Below are 13,073 nucleotides of genomic sequence, written 5' to 3'. Positions count from 1 at the left end.
GAGGCACCATTCCTGAGAGGAGGCGGGAGGAGAACCGTTTTCCATAAAGCCTGGAAAAAGCCCATGTCTGCCTTCCGCAGCTCCCAGCCCACAAGCCTGCTATTGTTTCGTATCTTGATTGCTTATCACTCACCCAAAATAACCTGCGTGCACGTCTCACCAGCTGCAGCTCTCTCTGCAACACCCTTAATTTAGCAGCCAACACGTTTGGCTCCGCGACAGAGCCCAGAGCCCAGGAAGGGGCCCCTCCCTCGTGGCCATCTGTAGGGGGTTAAGTGGTGTCCTCCCAAAATTCGTGTCCGCCCAGAACTTCAGAATGTGACCTCATTTCAAAATAGGGTCTTTGCGGATGTAACGAGTAAGGACTGAGATGAGGTCATGCTGGATGAGGGCGAGCCCTCCATTCATCTCTGGTGTGCCTATAAGGGCAGGCGAGGACAGACAGAGCTCCACCGAGGGCCGGGGGCCGTGTGAGGACGGAGGCAGAACCTGGAGGGAGGCAGCGACAAAGCCAGGCACACCAAAGAGGCCTGGGAGCCACCAGAAGCTAAAAAGAAGCAAGGAAGATTCCGCTCTAGAACCTTCAGAGGGAACATGGCCCTGCCGACACCTTGATCGCGGACTTCCGGCCTTCGGAACCCTGAGAGAACACAGTTCTGTCGTTTCAAGCCTAGTTTGCGGTGATGGGTCCCAGCAGCCTTAGCAAACCAATACACCATCACCGCACGGCCCCCTGCCCCAGCTCGGCCCGCCCCTCGGCCCCACTACAGCCCCGAAGGAAGGACCCTACACGTGGGCGAGTCTCCAGATGGACGTTTTAATGTGGATGGTTGCGATCAGAGCTATTTTCTCCCACCCAACATCTCTGAATTCTGCAGCCACGAGGCCTGTTTCCTACACCCGGGCAAGGCCCCTCTCTCCTCCGCCCGGAAGGCGGTCATCCCAGAAGGGCCGGACCGTAGTAGTGACAAGCAGGCGTCGGTCCTGGGGCTGTATCCGGCAGGCGGTGCCACGCGGCGGCCCCTGGGCTCAGCCAGGGGTCCGGCTGGACGGGTCACTGCAGCTTCATGCCGCTCCGGCGCCGTGAGTCCTTCCGGGCAACGGGGCTGAAGTTCACGATCTCCTTGTAGATGTGCTCTGCGAAACACAGGCTGGCTCGAGGGGCGTAGGGGGTGCTGAGGGTGAAAGAGAGCCCCCCTCCCTGGATGGAACGCGGAGCAGAAGTCAGCTCAGGGAGCAAGAAATGCATGCAGGAGACAACAAGCTCAGAGAGGAGGCAGCAGTGGGGATCCAGGAGGGCGGGCCGAGGCCGGGTCTGGAAACAGAGGGGGCAAAGCAGAGACAGGCCGGCACCCCAGGGCCCCCGGCTCTTACGCTTCCATTCATCCACTGTGAGTTTCTCATGTTCCAGGGAATCATCAAAAGGCTGCGGGGCCTCTGTCTCCTCCTCCGGGTCTCGGAAGAGTTCAAAGAAGGGGTGCGCGAGGGCCTGCGAGGCCGTCAGGCGCTTGTCCACGTCCAGCTCTAGCATCTTCTCCAGCACGTCTATGGCTGCAATGACAGAGCAGGCACGTCACGTCCCAGGCCCAGGAGAGCCCGCCCGTGGGGACAGACTGTGGACGCCCCACCGAGGCAGGGCCAGGACTCACCCTGGGGGCTGGCACGCGGGAAGAGCTGAGAGAAATCCTTCTTGGGGCTCTGTGGCAGGGCCTGGATGTAGGATTTGGCCTGGAAGACAGAGGAGCAGTGAGTAATCCCCCACGGCCAGCCTCTCAGGGGTCAGGCCTTGGGGGAAAGGGCAGGGACTCCAGAAAAGCCCCAGAGCCGGGCTGAAGGCTCAGGTCAAAGTCCAAAGTGGGACGAAGGCAAGAGCACCGGCCAGGGCAAAAGGAGGGGACAGGTGAGCCCTCCTTTCCAAAGGCCTAGAGCCCACGTGACCCCCGGTTAGCCAAGTGCACAAGCCTGGGCCAGTCCAGATTCATTTGCCACTCACTGCTTTGTCGTGCAACTTCTGCACAAACTCTGCGCCCGGCACCCCGGTCACTTTCAGGATCTGGGACAGCTGGTCCAGGTCTTGGCAGTGGGTTAAGGCTCGGCCTCACTCTCCGCTGGTGGATCTGGGGCTGCCCTTCCCGCCACCCTTCCCTAACTCCCACCCAGGCACGGAGGCAACCACCCAGGCTCCAGGCGCACTTTCAGGAGAGGGCGCAGGTCTCTGGAAGCCTTCCCCCCTGCAAGGCCGGACGAAGCGTCCTTCCCCACAAATGCTCCTGGCCTTCCCAGCTCCCATCGCACCCCGTCAGCCACCCTCATCGGTCTCTTCGGCACCTTCCCCCACCCTCACGCTGAGCTCGGCTCCGCAGACCCCACACATTCTCGACACCCGCACGGCCCACAAGGCCGCTCAATTCGTGCATGCGGTGCCGGCTCGTGAAGTCTCTTCTATGTGGTGGTGGAATGGCAGGTGACTGCTTTTCAGCAATTCCCTTAACTGCATTTTATTATTTTTTTTTAAGATTTTACTTATTTATTTGACAGAGAGAGAGACAGCCAGCGAGAGAGGGAACACAAGCAGGAGGAGTGGGAGAGGAAGAAGCAGGCTTCCTGCTGAGCAGGGAGCCCGATGTGGGGCTCGACCCCAGGGCTCTGGGATCAGGCCCTGAGCCGAAGGCAGATGCTTGACGACTGAGCCACCCAGGTGCCCCCTTAACTGAGTTTTAAAATTGTTCTACAGTGAGGGGCGCCTGGGAGGCTGTCGGTGGAGCGTCCGACTCTAGATCTCAGCCCAGGTCTCGATCTCAGGGCCATGAGTTCAAGCCCCGTATTGGGCTCCATGCTGGGCGTGGCACCTACTTAAAAAAAAAAACCAAGTAAATAAGTAACTAAATATATAAAGAAAATGGTTCTACAGTGATCAGGTATCACTTTCACATTAACAAAAAACAGAGAGAGAGAGACATTTAATCAAGTGTCTGTTGAACGAGGGAACCCCTGTTGGAGTCTGGCTTTTCCAGCAAAGGATACAATCTTTCCCCTTGAACAGAGTCTTCCCCGTCAGCATCTCTGCCATGATACAGCCCACAGACCAGATGTCCACTGCAGAGGGAGGGGGAGCGTCACCTGGACCAGCTGACCCGCAGTCAGTCAAGCCAGAGTAACCGAAGCGGCCTCGGGGCCCCGCCGCGGGCAGCCGGCCACTGACCGGTCTGGTTGTAGTGCATCCAGCTGAGGATCACCTCGGGGGCCCGGTACCAGCGGGTCACCACGTAGCCCGTCATCTCCGCGTCCGCGTGCCGGGCCAGGCCGAAATCCAAGATCTATGACTCAGGGGACATAGGGAGAGAGAGTTGCTGCGCACAGGGGGCTCCTGGAGCAGCTGCTGGGGGCTCCCGGGGGAGAGGGACCCGCCCCCATGCCAGGCTGACCCCGCCTGCGCCCGCTCACCTTCAGCTCGCAGTCCTCGTTCACAGCCAGGTTGCCCGGCTTTAGGTCCTAGATGAGAGGAGAGAGCGAGCGCTGGGCTGAGAGGCGGAGACGGGAGCTTGTCCCCCTTCCTCCCTCTGGGTGTCAGCTTCCTCGTGTGTAAAATGGGGGCTGGACTAGGTATCCTCTTGGGCCCATCCAGCTCTAAAATACTCTTGATTCTTGGAGCCTAAAACACCCAGCTCAAGGCTCGCTTGGTTTGCCGCATCCAGAAAGTTCCCCAGAACACAGCGATCTTCTGAGCAGGCCTTCCTGGGCCAAGGCTGGGTCTGAAAAATCCACATTCCAGGCTCCAGAGGATTTTCACCTCCCCATTCCTTTCCTTCTTCCCGGTTGTGGAGAATCCCTCCAGGGTGGAGGGGCCTCTGAGGACCACCGCAGACCATGCACTCACCCTGTGGACGACCCCAGCTGAGTGGATGTACTGCATACGAGAGCGAGAGCGCGAGAACCAGAGAGAGAGAGAGAGAGAGAGAGTAGGGTGAGTCCAGCTTCCATACCGGGGGCTTCAGGCTGGCTCCACACCCCCTCTACCCTGTCCCACTGTGCTCCTTCAGCCCCCACGGCCTGGCGTTCCCCAAACCTCGGGTGTCAACACCGAGGCACCCCCTCCCCCCGACCACCTTCCCGGTGCCCGCACACCTTGAGCCCCTTAAGCATCTGATACACCAGGTACTGGATCTTGTCCTCGCTGAACTCCATCCCCATGATCTTCTGCAGGTCCGTCTGCATGAAGGGCATCACCAGGTAGCTGCAAAGCACGAGAGCTTCTTGCCAGTCCCCAGCCCACCCAGCCCAGGTCTGAGCTCAGAGCAGGTGCAGGGGCTGGGGCAGAACAGACGCCTTAGAGGAGGCCTCCGTGTGCAAGACCCAGCCCCGCCGCAGCCAGCCAGACCCCCACATGGGCTTCCTGGCTCCCGGCTCCCCGCCTGGCCACGGCGGCCGCCCTGTGGGCAGAGCTCGGGGTCAGCATGTTCGCTGGAGCGTGCTCAGGAAAACCAAATGGAGCTGTGCTCCCTCTCTTCGAAGGCGCCCTCCCCTTGCCCTCCTCCGTGCCCCCCAGAAAGCCACAGCTGTGACTTAGGAGCACCTGCCAGCATTTCCTTCTGCTTCTGTCCAAGTATTTTCTTCCCCAGGGGGTCATGCCCAGCTGGGAGAGCTCCACAACAACCAAGAATGTCTGCCCTTCCAAGAAGGAAGTAATCGAACAACTTCCAGGAGGGCAGAAGAAGGAAGAAGGAGTAGCTGAGCCACGGCACCCTCTGATGGGATTGCAAAACAGGTCAAGGTCAGCAGAACATAGCTGTTGCTCAAGGTGGTGATGGCAAAGTCCAGAGCGGAAGGTGAGAGATTTAAACAGGGATATTTACCAAAAAAAAAAAAAAGGATGTGGTGGAGGCCGTCTCTATGAGCCTATGATTTTCTTTCTTTTTTTTTTTTTTAAGGTTTTATTTATTTGACAAAGAGAGACAGAAAGCACAGGCAGGGTGGAGGGGCAGTGGGAGAAGGAGAAGCAGGCTCCCCACAGAGCGCGGAGCCCGATGACTTGCATGACTTGCGGCTCCATCCCAGGACCCTGGGATCACGACCTGAGCCGAAGGTACCCTGAGCCTGTGATTTTCTGAAGCTCTCTTCTACCCGATCACCCTCTCTCCCCCACGGGGACCCTGCTCCATGCACGGTCCCCTCCCCACTGTTGTCCTTCACCTCCCCATGGACCCTGGTTCTCTCTTCTCTGCAGACAAACTTGCTGAAGTCTTACCGTGCTTGAAGCACCTTCCCTTGACTCGTTTCTTCCAAGAGCCACTCCTTCTCCCTCTTTCCCTCCCCAAACTTCTAGAAAGAGTGGTTCACACCTCTTGACTCACTGCCTTAACTTCCAATCCCTTGACAACCTGACGTCTGCTCCCGCCTCTCCGAAACTGCTCGGATCACTCTCACCAAGGGCTGCCCAGCACACACGCCTGACTCCCCTTTTTCCTATCGGACCTCTTGCAAAGTCTGGCCCTCCCTCAAGATTTTCTGTTGATCTCTTCATCAGCAGAATTGTATCGTCTTCTACCCGAGCCCAGACCTTCCTGAGCTCCAGATTTACGTGCAACTGCTGATTTAAAGAACCGAATGTTTATAGGCTCCTCAAAAGTTGTGTCCAAAACAGAGTTCATTATATTTCTCCCAAGATCTGTTCTTCCTCCACCTTGTTTTCCAAGCAGGAGCCTGGCATTCTGACCTACGCCCCCTCTCCCGGCCACCGCATCTCCCAACAGATACGACTTTGGACAGTCCTGTCTCCTGGTGGGTCTCAAGTCTGCTCTCGGCATCCCATCTCCTCCGCCTTAGATCAAGGTCTGGGACTGCTCTCCAGGCTTTCTCTGCTCCTAGAACTGCTCCCTGCTTTTTTCCCTCCTGCCAAAGTGCACCCCCAAATCTGACCTGACTACTCACCCCAATGTTCAAATCCTCCAGGGACTCCAGGCTGCCTGTGGGATCAAGTCTGGACTCTTCCCTTGTCCAAACCAGCCGCTGGCCTTCACTAGTCTCACTGAACTCACTCACATTCCCCTACCAGTCCGGTCTCAGGCACCGTGGCCTTTCCCTTGTCCACGCCATGCCCCCTACCCGGGATGCCTTCAGCACCTCTACCCCAGGACAGCATGTACTCACCCTTCGGGGCTGAGTTCGAGGGCTGCCCGCTCTGGAACGCCCCAAGGCAGCATGCAGTCCCCCTCCCCCCTCGACCATATTTAGAGCACCCGCCACACTTTCTCGAGCCTTCACGTAGACACTGTACCTCCCCCCTGCCTGGGAGGGGTGCTGGTCCACTTTAAGTTCCCAATGCTAAGCCCAGCAGCTGGCTTTAGAGGGAAAACAACCTCTGAGTTAAATTGAAAACGAAAGCATCCTAACAAAGGGACCTCGGCTGCATCTGAAATAGGGGGTGGGAAAAAAAGAAAAAAAAACCCACCTTCCCTGCAAAGGTCCCTGCAAAGGTCCCTGCATTTGAGACCGGGCGCTGCAGTAGCAAAGCCATGCATTTCACAACCACATTTCTGGTTCTGTGTGACTCCGTCACACACCCCGTCAGCCAGAGGCGGCCAGGGCTTCCTCTTAGGAAGAGCCCCAGGGTCCAGACCCACACCCGGGCCCCCGCGGAATGGCGAGGTAAGTGGGTTCGGACCCTGTGAGGACTGCCAATGTGGTCTTGGTGGTATAAAAGGGAGTATCGAGGGAAGCGGATGAGCCGACAGCTCTTGTCAGGCAAGCCCCCCACCAAGCCCCCTGCACCTCTTCCTGCCTGCCCTGCTCCCCACCCTCAGCTGAAAGAACCTCCAGAAAGGAGCAAGCCCGCTGCCCAGAAGAGAGAATCTGGACTCTCCCCCAGCTGGCTCCCGAGGGGCAAGTAAGGCCCGCAAATGCCCTGGAACCCAGTGCAGCCCAACTCACAAGTCATGGAAGCTGCGCAGGGAGGAGGCTGGGGTGAAGACATCCAGGAGCCCGATGACCTGGGGAGAAGGTTGCCAGTGAGGCGGGGCGGCCGCCACAGCCCTCGCCCCCTTTCCCTTGGGGCCCCAGCCATGCACACCACCACCCACCCTTTCCTGATACACCGTCTGGGGCAGGAGGCAGGCTCCCAGCCTTCTTGGGAGCAGTAAGAAGGGCAGAGGCAGAAGAGGAATCCCCTTAATGGGGAGGGAGCTCGCAGTGCACAGTGATGCAAAGTCAGGCTGGGGAGAAGGGGAATTGCCCCCAAGTCTGGGGTTCAGGACAGGCGTGCGAACTCACTCTCAACTCAAGCAGGCAACCACAAGCGGTGAAGGGAATCAAGGAGGGAACAGGGAAGGGGCCGTCCAGCCAGCAGGCTCCCTGCCCTTGACCTTGGGTCTCCTATCACAACCATCCTTGCCTGCCAAAGGGCTGGTCTGGAGCCAGGGGCCATGGGGAGGGGTTTGCTGAAGAGGAATGGGGCTTAATATCTGTCCGTGATATTTTGAAATCATTATTTTACCAATCTAGGTATCCTGGAGCAAAGCCTGGTTGTTAGGCCCAGTGCTGGGTGGCTAGCCTTCCGAGCCGTTTCTATCCAGACAGGATATTCTAATGGTTATGCACTGAGGCCTGGGGCCAAGCTGCCTAGGTTCAAATCCCAGCTGGGCCACTGACTAACCATATAACGTATTAGTCTTTCTGTGCCTTGGTTTCCCCCTCTGTACATGGGAGTAATGGCACTCAACTCCTGTGATGTTGTGAAGATTAACAAGTCAGTTTATGCGGAGCTCTGAGGATAGCACTTGGCACACAGGAAGTGCTCAAGTACCTACGGTTATTGTTTTACTATTAGGGCCCCGAGTGGAAGCCCCATTCACCAGGCTGCTGGGCGCCCTAGCTGCGACATTTAGAACAAACGACGAAGTTCCTCCGTGCCCATTTCTTCACAACAGCAACACAGTAAGTTTGCACCTCACGAAGTTCATTTTGCTGCCAAAAAACACCCTCTGCACCCTTCCTGGGAAGCAGGCAGGGCAGGTCCTGGCACCTCATTTTAATGAGTGAGGAACAAGGGTGGGGGGACAGGGAGGAGAGTCCCCTTCCCCAGCCGGTCCTGAGTCCCGGACCCTCCCGGGCCATCTGCCCCACACACGGGGGTGGGGGTGGGGGTGGGGGGTGACCTGGTCAGGAGACTTCCGGTGCCCCTCCCCCCCCCGCCCGCCCACCTGCTCCAGAGCGGGCCCCCAGAGCCCCCGCGCCCAGCCTACGTTCTCATGCTGCATGTGCTTCAGCAGCCGCAGCTCTCGGTAGGCCCGCTTGGCGAAGATCTCGGACTGGAAGGGCCGGCTCAGCTTCTTGATGGCCACCTTCTCCCCTGACCGCTTGTCGATGGCGGAGCTGGAGGGCACGCACAGGTCGGCGGGCTGGGGCTTGCTTTCCTCCCCAGCAGCCCCCACGCCACATTCTGGGTGTATGTCTCACGCCCCTCTGGGGAGCCCGGGCCACCCTCACCAAAATCCCTCCTGGCCCGCGGGCTGGGCTGGGAGGAACGGACCCCACCTCCTGGGAGGTGAGGGAGCAGCCTCAACCGCAGTGAGGGATGGGGGGCGGCGGTGCGGAGGGGGGAGTTCTGCATCGGGTCAGACCCAAGTCCGTGCCAACAGGATCCAGAGCCTGGAGGGAAGCTCGTTCTTTGCACCTTGGCAACTCACATTTCCCCCTCTTTGGGCCTCAGTGTACCCACTTGTAACAACGGGGATTTGCCTGGATGAACCCTGGGCTCCCTTGTAAGGTTCAAGTCCTGGAGAACCAGACCCAGTCCTAATTCAACCCCCAGAGACCCGCCTGTAGTGTGGCTGCAGGCCGGCCTCTGCCACAGCCTGAGGCTTCTGGCTCGTCCTCTGCTGCCCCGTCGCCTCCTCCCAGCTCCAAGCGCTCAGCCCAGCAAAAGCACCCGCCAAGGACTTCCGAGCCCGCGGGCCTCGGGGCCTCGGGGTCCTCGCTCAAGGGGTGGGAGCGCGGCCCCGGGCGCCCAGCAGGGGAGGGGACCCTCGAGGCGGGCCCGGGAAGGGGTGCACTGACCCGCCCGGCTCGTCGAGGAGCTCCACCTGCGGCCTGCTGCCTGCGCGCCCGCCCTCCGTCCGGCCCGACGCCCCGCGCGCCCCCCGCACCCTCCCAGCGGCGCGCAGGCCCGGGGGTCTCACCACACGGCGCCATAAGCCCCGCTGCCTATGTGCGTCGGGGACACGTAGGTCTTGGGCAGCTCCCAGCTGGTCTTGTTGACGTCCTGCTTGTAGAAGCCCTTTTTCCGGGTGAAGCTCATCCCGGGCACCCAAGCTCGGCGGCCCCAGCGCGGCGCCTGCCTTCACGGCCCGCGGGGCTCCCAGCACCCGGCCCCCGCCCGCGGGCCACAACCGGCCCGCCCCTGCCCGCCTCTGCCCGCCTCTGCCCGCCTCGCTCCTCCCCCGCACGAGGGCGGGGTCCCGGGCCCGCCGCGCGTCCCACCTGCCGGCTCGCCCAGGTGCGCCGGGTGCGGCCCCGCCCGGACTTGTCCCGACAGCCCCGCAGTCCGGGCGGCAGGTGCGCTGCCCCGCAGGAGAGGGTGCTGGGCGGCGCTGGCGCAGGGTCGAGCCGGGGGCTCCCGCGTATAGGACTGGGCGAGGGTGGGGAGGGATTGCTGGTGGGAAGACGGGGCCTCCTAGGAGATCTGCGTGGGCATCGCGGTGCGCTAGAGAAGACAATTTTGGAAAAACAGAACCTCACAACTTTTTGATTATAGGAAGTTTCAAAAACCATTTCAAAAGTACGAAAGTAGACAGAAGAGCCCGCTGCTTCTCACATCCGAATGTGCCCTGAGTCCCCTGGGACTTTTATTTGATTCAAATACAGACACGGGTTCAGCTGATCTGGGGCCGAGCCAGGATTCTGCGTCCCGACCAGCGCCCGGGCTCAGAGGCTCTCTGGGCCGCGCTTCGGCGACGAGGTTCTGGTGAATCCGCGCGGCCCTGGTTCCTCAGCTTCACCAATTGTACCAACCCTTAGCCAACCCTGTTTCCATCATTTTGAAGCAACACCAGGCATCATATAATTTCATCCATAAATATGTTTGTATCGCTAAAAGATGAGGGACTACTTTTAAAACATAACCACAATATTTCTGTATTTAAAATGACCAACAGTGATGCCCCAGCATCAGCTCCCTAGTCCGGGCTCAAGTTTCCAGTTTTGTACGGTTTTTTGCTGACTTCCTAATGGCCCGTGAGGGCGATGACAAGCCAGGGCCTCCTGCCACCTGTGTCTGGTGCAGACTGAGGAAGATTCTGTGCTCAAATTAAACCAGAGAGGCCTCCCAGGAAGGGGGGTGGGACAGAGAACCCCCACACCCACCCCGGCAAGAGGTCTGCATGTCTGGCTTGACTTACCTGACCCTTCACTGGCCTGGGGAAAGGGTTGCAGAAGGGACGGGGACCACTCGCTTCACTTAGTCAAAGGGAGAGAGGGGGTCTTGAAGAAGGAAAGGAACCTGCCTGTGGCCCACAGCAAGCCGGGGGTCCTCACTAGGGAGTCTGCAGGCCCCAACCCCTGGGCCCCAGTCCCTCCCACACAGTCTCACAGCCCCAGACACAGTCTGGAAGCCCTGGGCAGGGTGAGGGTGGTGCAGGGATCCCACAGAAATGCCCAACAGGCATGGCATTCAGAGAATCTGGCTGATTCATATTTGGCACACAGTAGGATATCAAAAACTGTACTGAGAATGAATGGAAGCATCAGCCGTTCAAAGTGAAAAAATATTTCCTGAACACTTGTGCGTGCCACAGGCGTCATTATTCTGAGTGTTTGACACATACAACTCCCTTAGTCCTGGTGAGAGGTCCACGAGTCAGTATTATTATTATCCTCATTTTAGAGATGTACCTAAGGTACAGAGAAGTTAAGTGACTTGCTGAAGGTTGCACAGCTCTAAGGGGCAGAGCTGGGTTGAGGAAGTGAGCACGGCCTGGTTATAGAGGCTCTGTTCTCGGCTCCAAGTCTCTGCAGTGTCTCTGGGTTGAAAGGCCTTGCTTCTTAAAGGCAATGGTCTGCATTTCACCTTATCTCCCCTCACTCCCATCATGACGACGTGTCTACCGATCAAACCATGTCTCCCCCCACACATCCTACACCAGGGTATCTGGCATATTGTCTGCCCTCTTCCCTGCCCCACCCCCGACTCTGGTCCTGAGACCCTGCGGGAGGGAAAGGAAAGGGAAGGGGCTGTGTGCCTGGGAGGGCTGCAGGAGTTCGGGACCTTTGGGGTTGGTGGTGCCAGGGGATGGCACCCTGATTCTGAAGCTGGGGTGAGGTCTTGGAGGCCAGAGTTCAGGCTTGGACTCAGGCAAGACAGAATTGTCCAGGAGACTCAGGGTTTCCTTCTGGGTTGAGGATCGCGTTGCCCAGGGCAGGGGCAGGGCTTCTGCCTCTCTGTTGTATGTCCCAGTGACCTGAGCATGGCAGAGGTGAGCCCAGCAAGGTGGGGACTACCAGAGACGGGCTCCTGCCAAGTGGGTACAATCCTGCGAGGGCACGAGCTGGCCACTCAGGCTGTGGCTCTGGATGCCTTTTAAGCAATGGTCAGGAAGTGACTCAGGCCTCAGTCCGATGACACTGACACCCCCCCCCCGCCCCGTGCCCTCGGGCCTCAGTGTTTACTCAGCAGCCAGGCGGCCTGGGAGAGAAATACCTTGGAGGATCCCGTCGGGGAAGTCACACATGGGGGTCACTGAGGACGTCCCTGGTGCTCCCCTCCACTAGCTCCAGGCTCCTCTTCCCCTTCAGCTCCAATCTCGTCTGCTCTCCTCCTCCCAGACGCTGGCCCGACGACATAGTCGTGTTGGTTTCTGCCCCATCGAGGCGGAGGCAAGCGGGTTAGGAAACCTTTCTACAGAGATCTCAGCGCCCCCCTTGTAAAGTAGGAGCGATAGTAAGCATGGCAGGTATACCTAAAGAGTCCTGGGAGTCTGTCATCCCCAGCTCAGCACAACACTCCAAGGAGATAGGGACTGTCAGCGCCTCGAGCCAAAGATAGTTAGAAACCCACCAGGGAGTGAATGAGCCGGTTTATGACTCCTTGCCGCGAGGGGAGCCAGGGGGTGGCTCGGTAACAGGGCGCTGGGAAGGACTCGCTCTAATGTCTGGGCTCGTGTTAGGCGATCAGTGGAGGGTTTAAGGAAGCAAGACTTTGATCTGGATTAGACGCTGTCGGGAAGTAGAGGTGATTCTATGGTTGGGGATCTTAAATCTTACCTAGAAAGGAGAGCCAACTGGAAAGAGGAGAGAGCTTAATTGGTAGAGAAGCAGCCTTTACTCAGATTAGCGACGCAGGGGATGTTTGGTCATTTCTGTGGTCTGGACAATATTCCTGTTGTGTCTGTTTTCAGACGTGATTACGGAGCGGTCTTGTTTCTGTCTTGACCCATCGCGGTCACAGATGGCCTTGTCTGTGTTCGCAGGGGCAGGAGGGAATTGTGCCAGGCCAGCGCCGAGCCCCACCAAGGCCTGGCTGATAGGACCAGGCTGCTCCCGGATGTTAGGGCTGCTTTGCTCTGTCCACTTGGAGACCGAGGCCCAGGGGTGTTAAGTAATTGGCCTAAAGTCACACGTGACCGAGAAGCTGATGACTGCGGTGTCCCAGGGGCTGCACGTTCAACCACCAAGCAGACAGCCCGGCACCCGGCAAGCGCCTGAGAAGGGGCTGTTGTAGTGCTGTCCCCTAGTGACGCCAGGGTTGGGGGGCAGGGGCTTGGGTTTCAGGGGGATCGATGACCGGTTTCTTAGAACAGAGACAAAAGCCTCAGAGGACAACGAGGCTGGCTGCCCGTGTCCCGTCCTGGCCGCCCAGGCTCCATCTTGCCTCAGGAATCCGGCCACTCCTAGACACTCCAGCCCTCTCTGTCCCAAACGCAGGGCCAGCCACTCAAATCCTCACCGCAACTGGCCAGGAGACCTCTACAAAACGAGAAACCATGAAGTGCCTGGGGTCCCGCCGGGACGGAACAGCAAGGGAGCCCTAAGAGCTCGGGCTCCAGCTCTGAGAGATTCCCCTGCTCCTAAGGGGCTTTCACAAC

General features: G+C 58.9%; 1 protein-coding gene across 1 annotated transcript; it reads right to left on the bottom strand.

Annotated features, from left to right (window-relative positions):
* Nucleotides 1–798: 798 nt before the first annotated feature.
* On the bottom strand, nucleotides 799–9,376 carry MAPK13 (mitogen-activated protein kinase 13). Its single transcript, XM_045772043.2, has 12 exons — nucleotides 9,174–9,376; nucleotides 8,238–8,367; nucleotides 6,928–6,986; nucleotides 4,126–4,234; nucleotides 3,878–3,907; nucleotides 3,445–3,492; nucleotides 3,203–3,317; nucleotides 3,025–3,096; nucleotides 1,994–2,073; nucleotides 1,650–1,728; nucleotides 1,375–1,551; nucleotides 799–1,137 (listed from the first exon to the last, which is right to left on the bottom strand). Exons 1-12 carry the CDS (start codon nucleotides 9,290–9,292, stop codon nucleotides 1,055–1,057), a joined length of 1,101 nt encoding a protein of 366 aa, XP_045627999.1. The 5' UTR covers nucleotides 9,293–9,376; the 3' UTR covers nucleotides 799–1,054.
* Nucleotides 9,377–13,073: the final 3,697 nt, after the last annotated feature.

This window comes from Ursus americanus, chromosome 32, assembly GCF_024610735.1.
Source record: "Ursus americanus isolate L20-20 chromosome 32, mUrsAme1.1.p, whole genome shotgun sequence".
Lineage (NCBI taxonomy): Eukaryota > Metazoa > Chordata > Mammalia > Carnivora > Ursidae > Ursus > Ursus americanus.
This window is presented reverse-complemented; position numbering and strand designations above follow the sequence as displayed.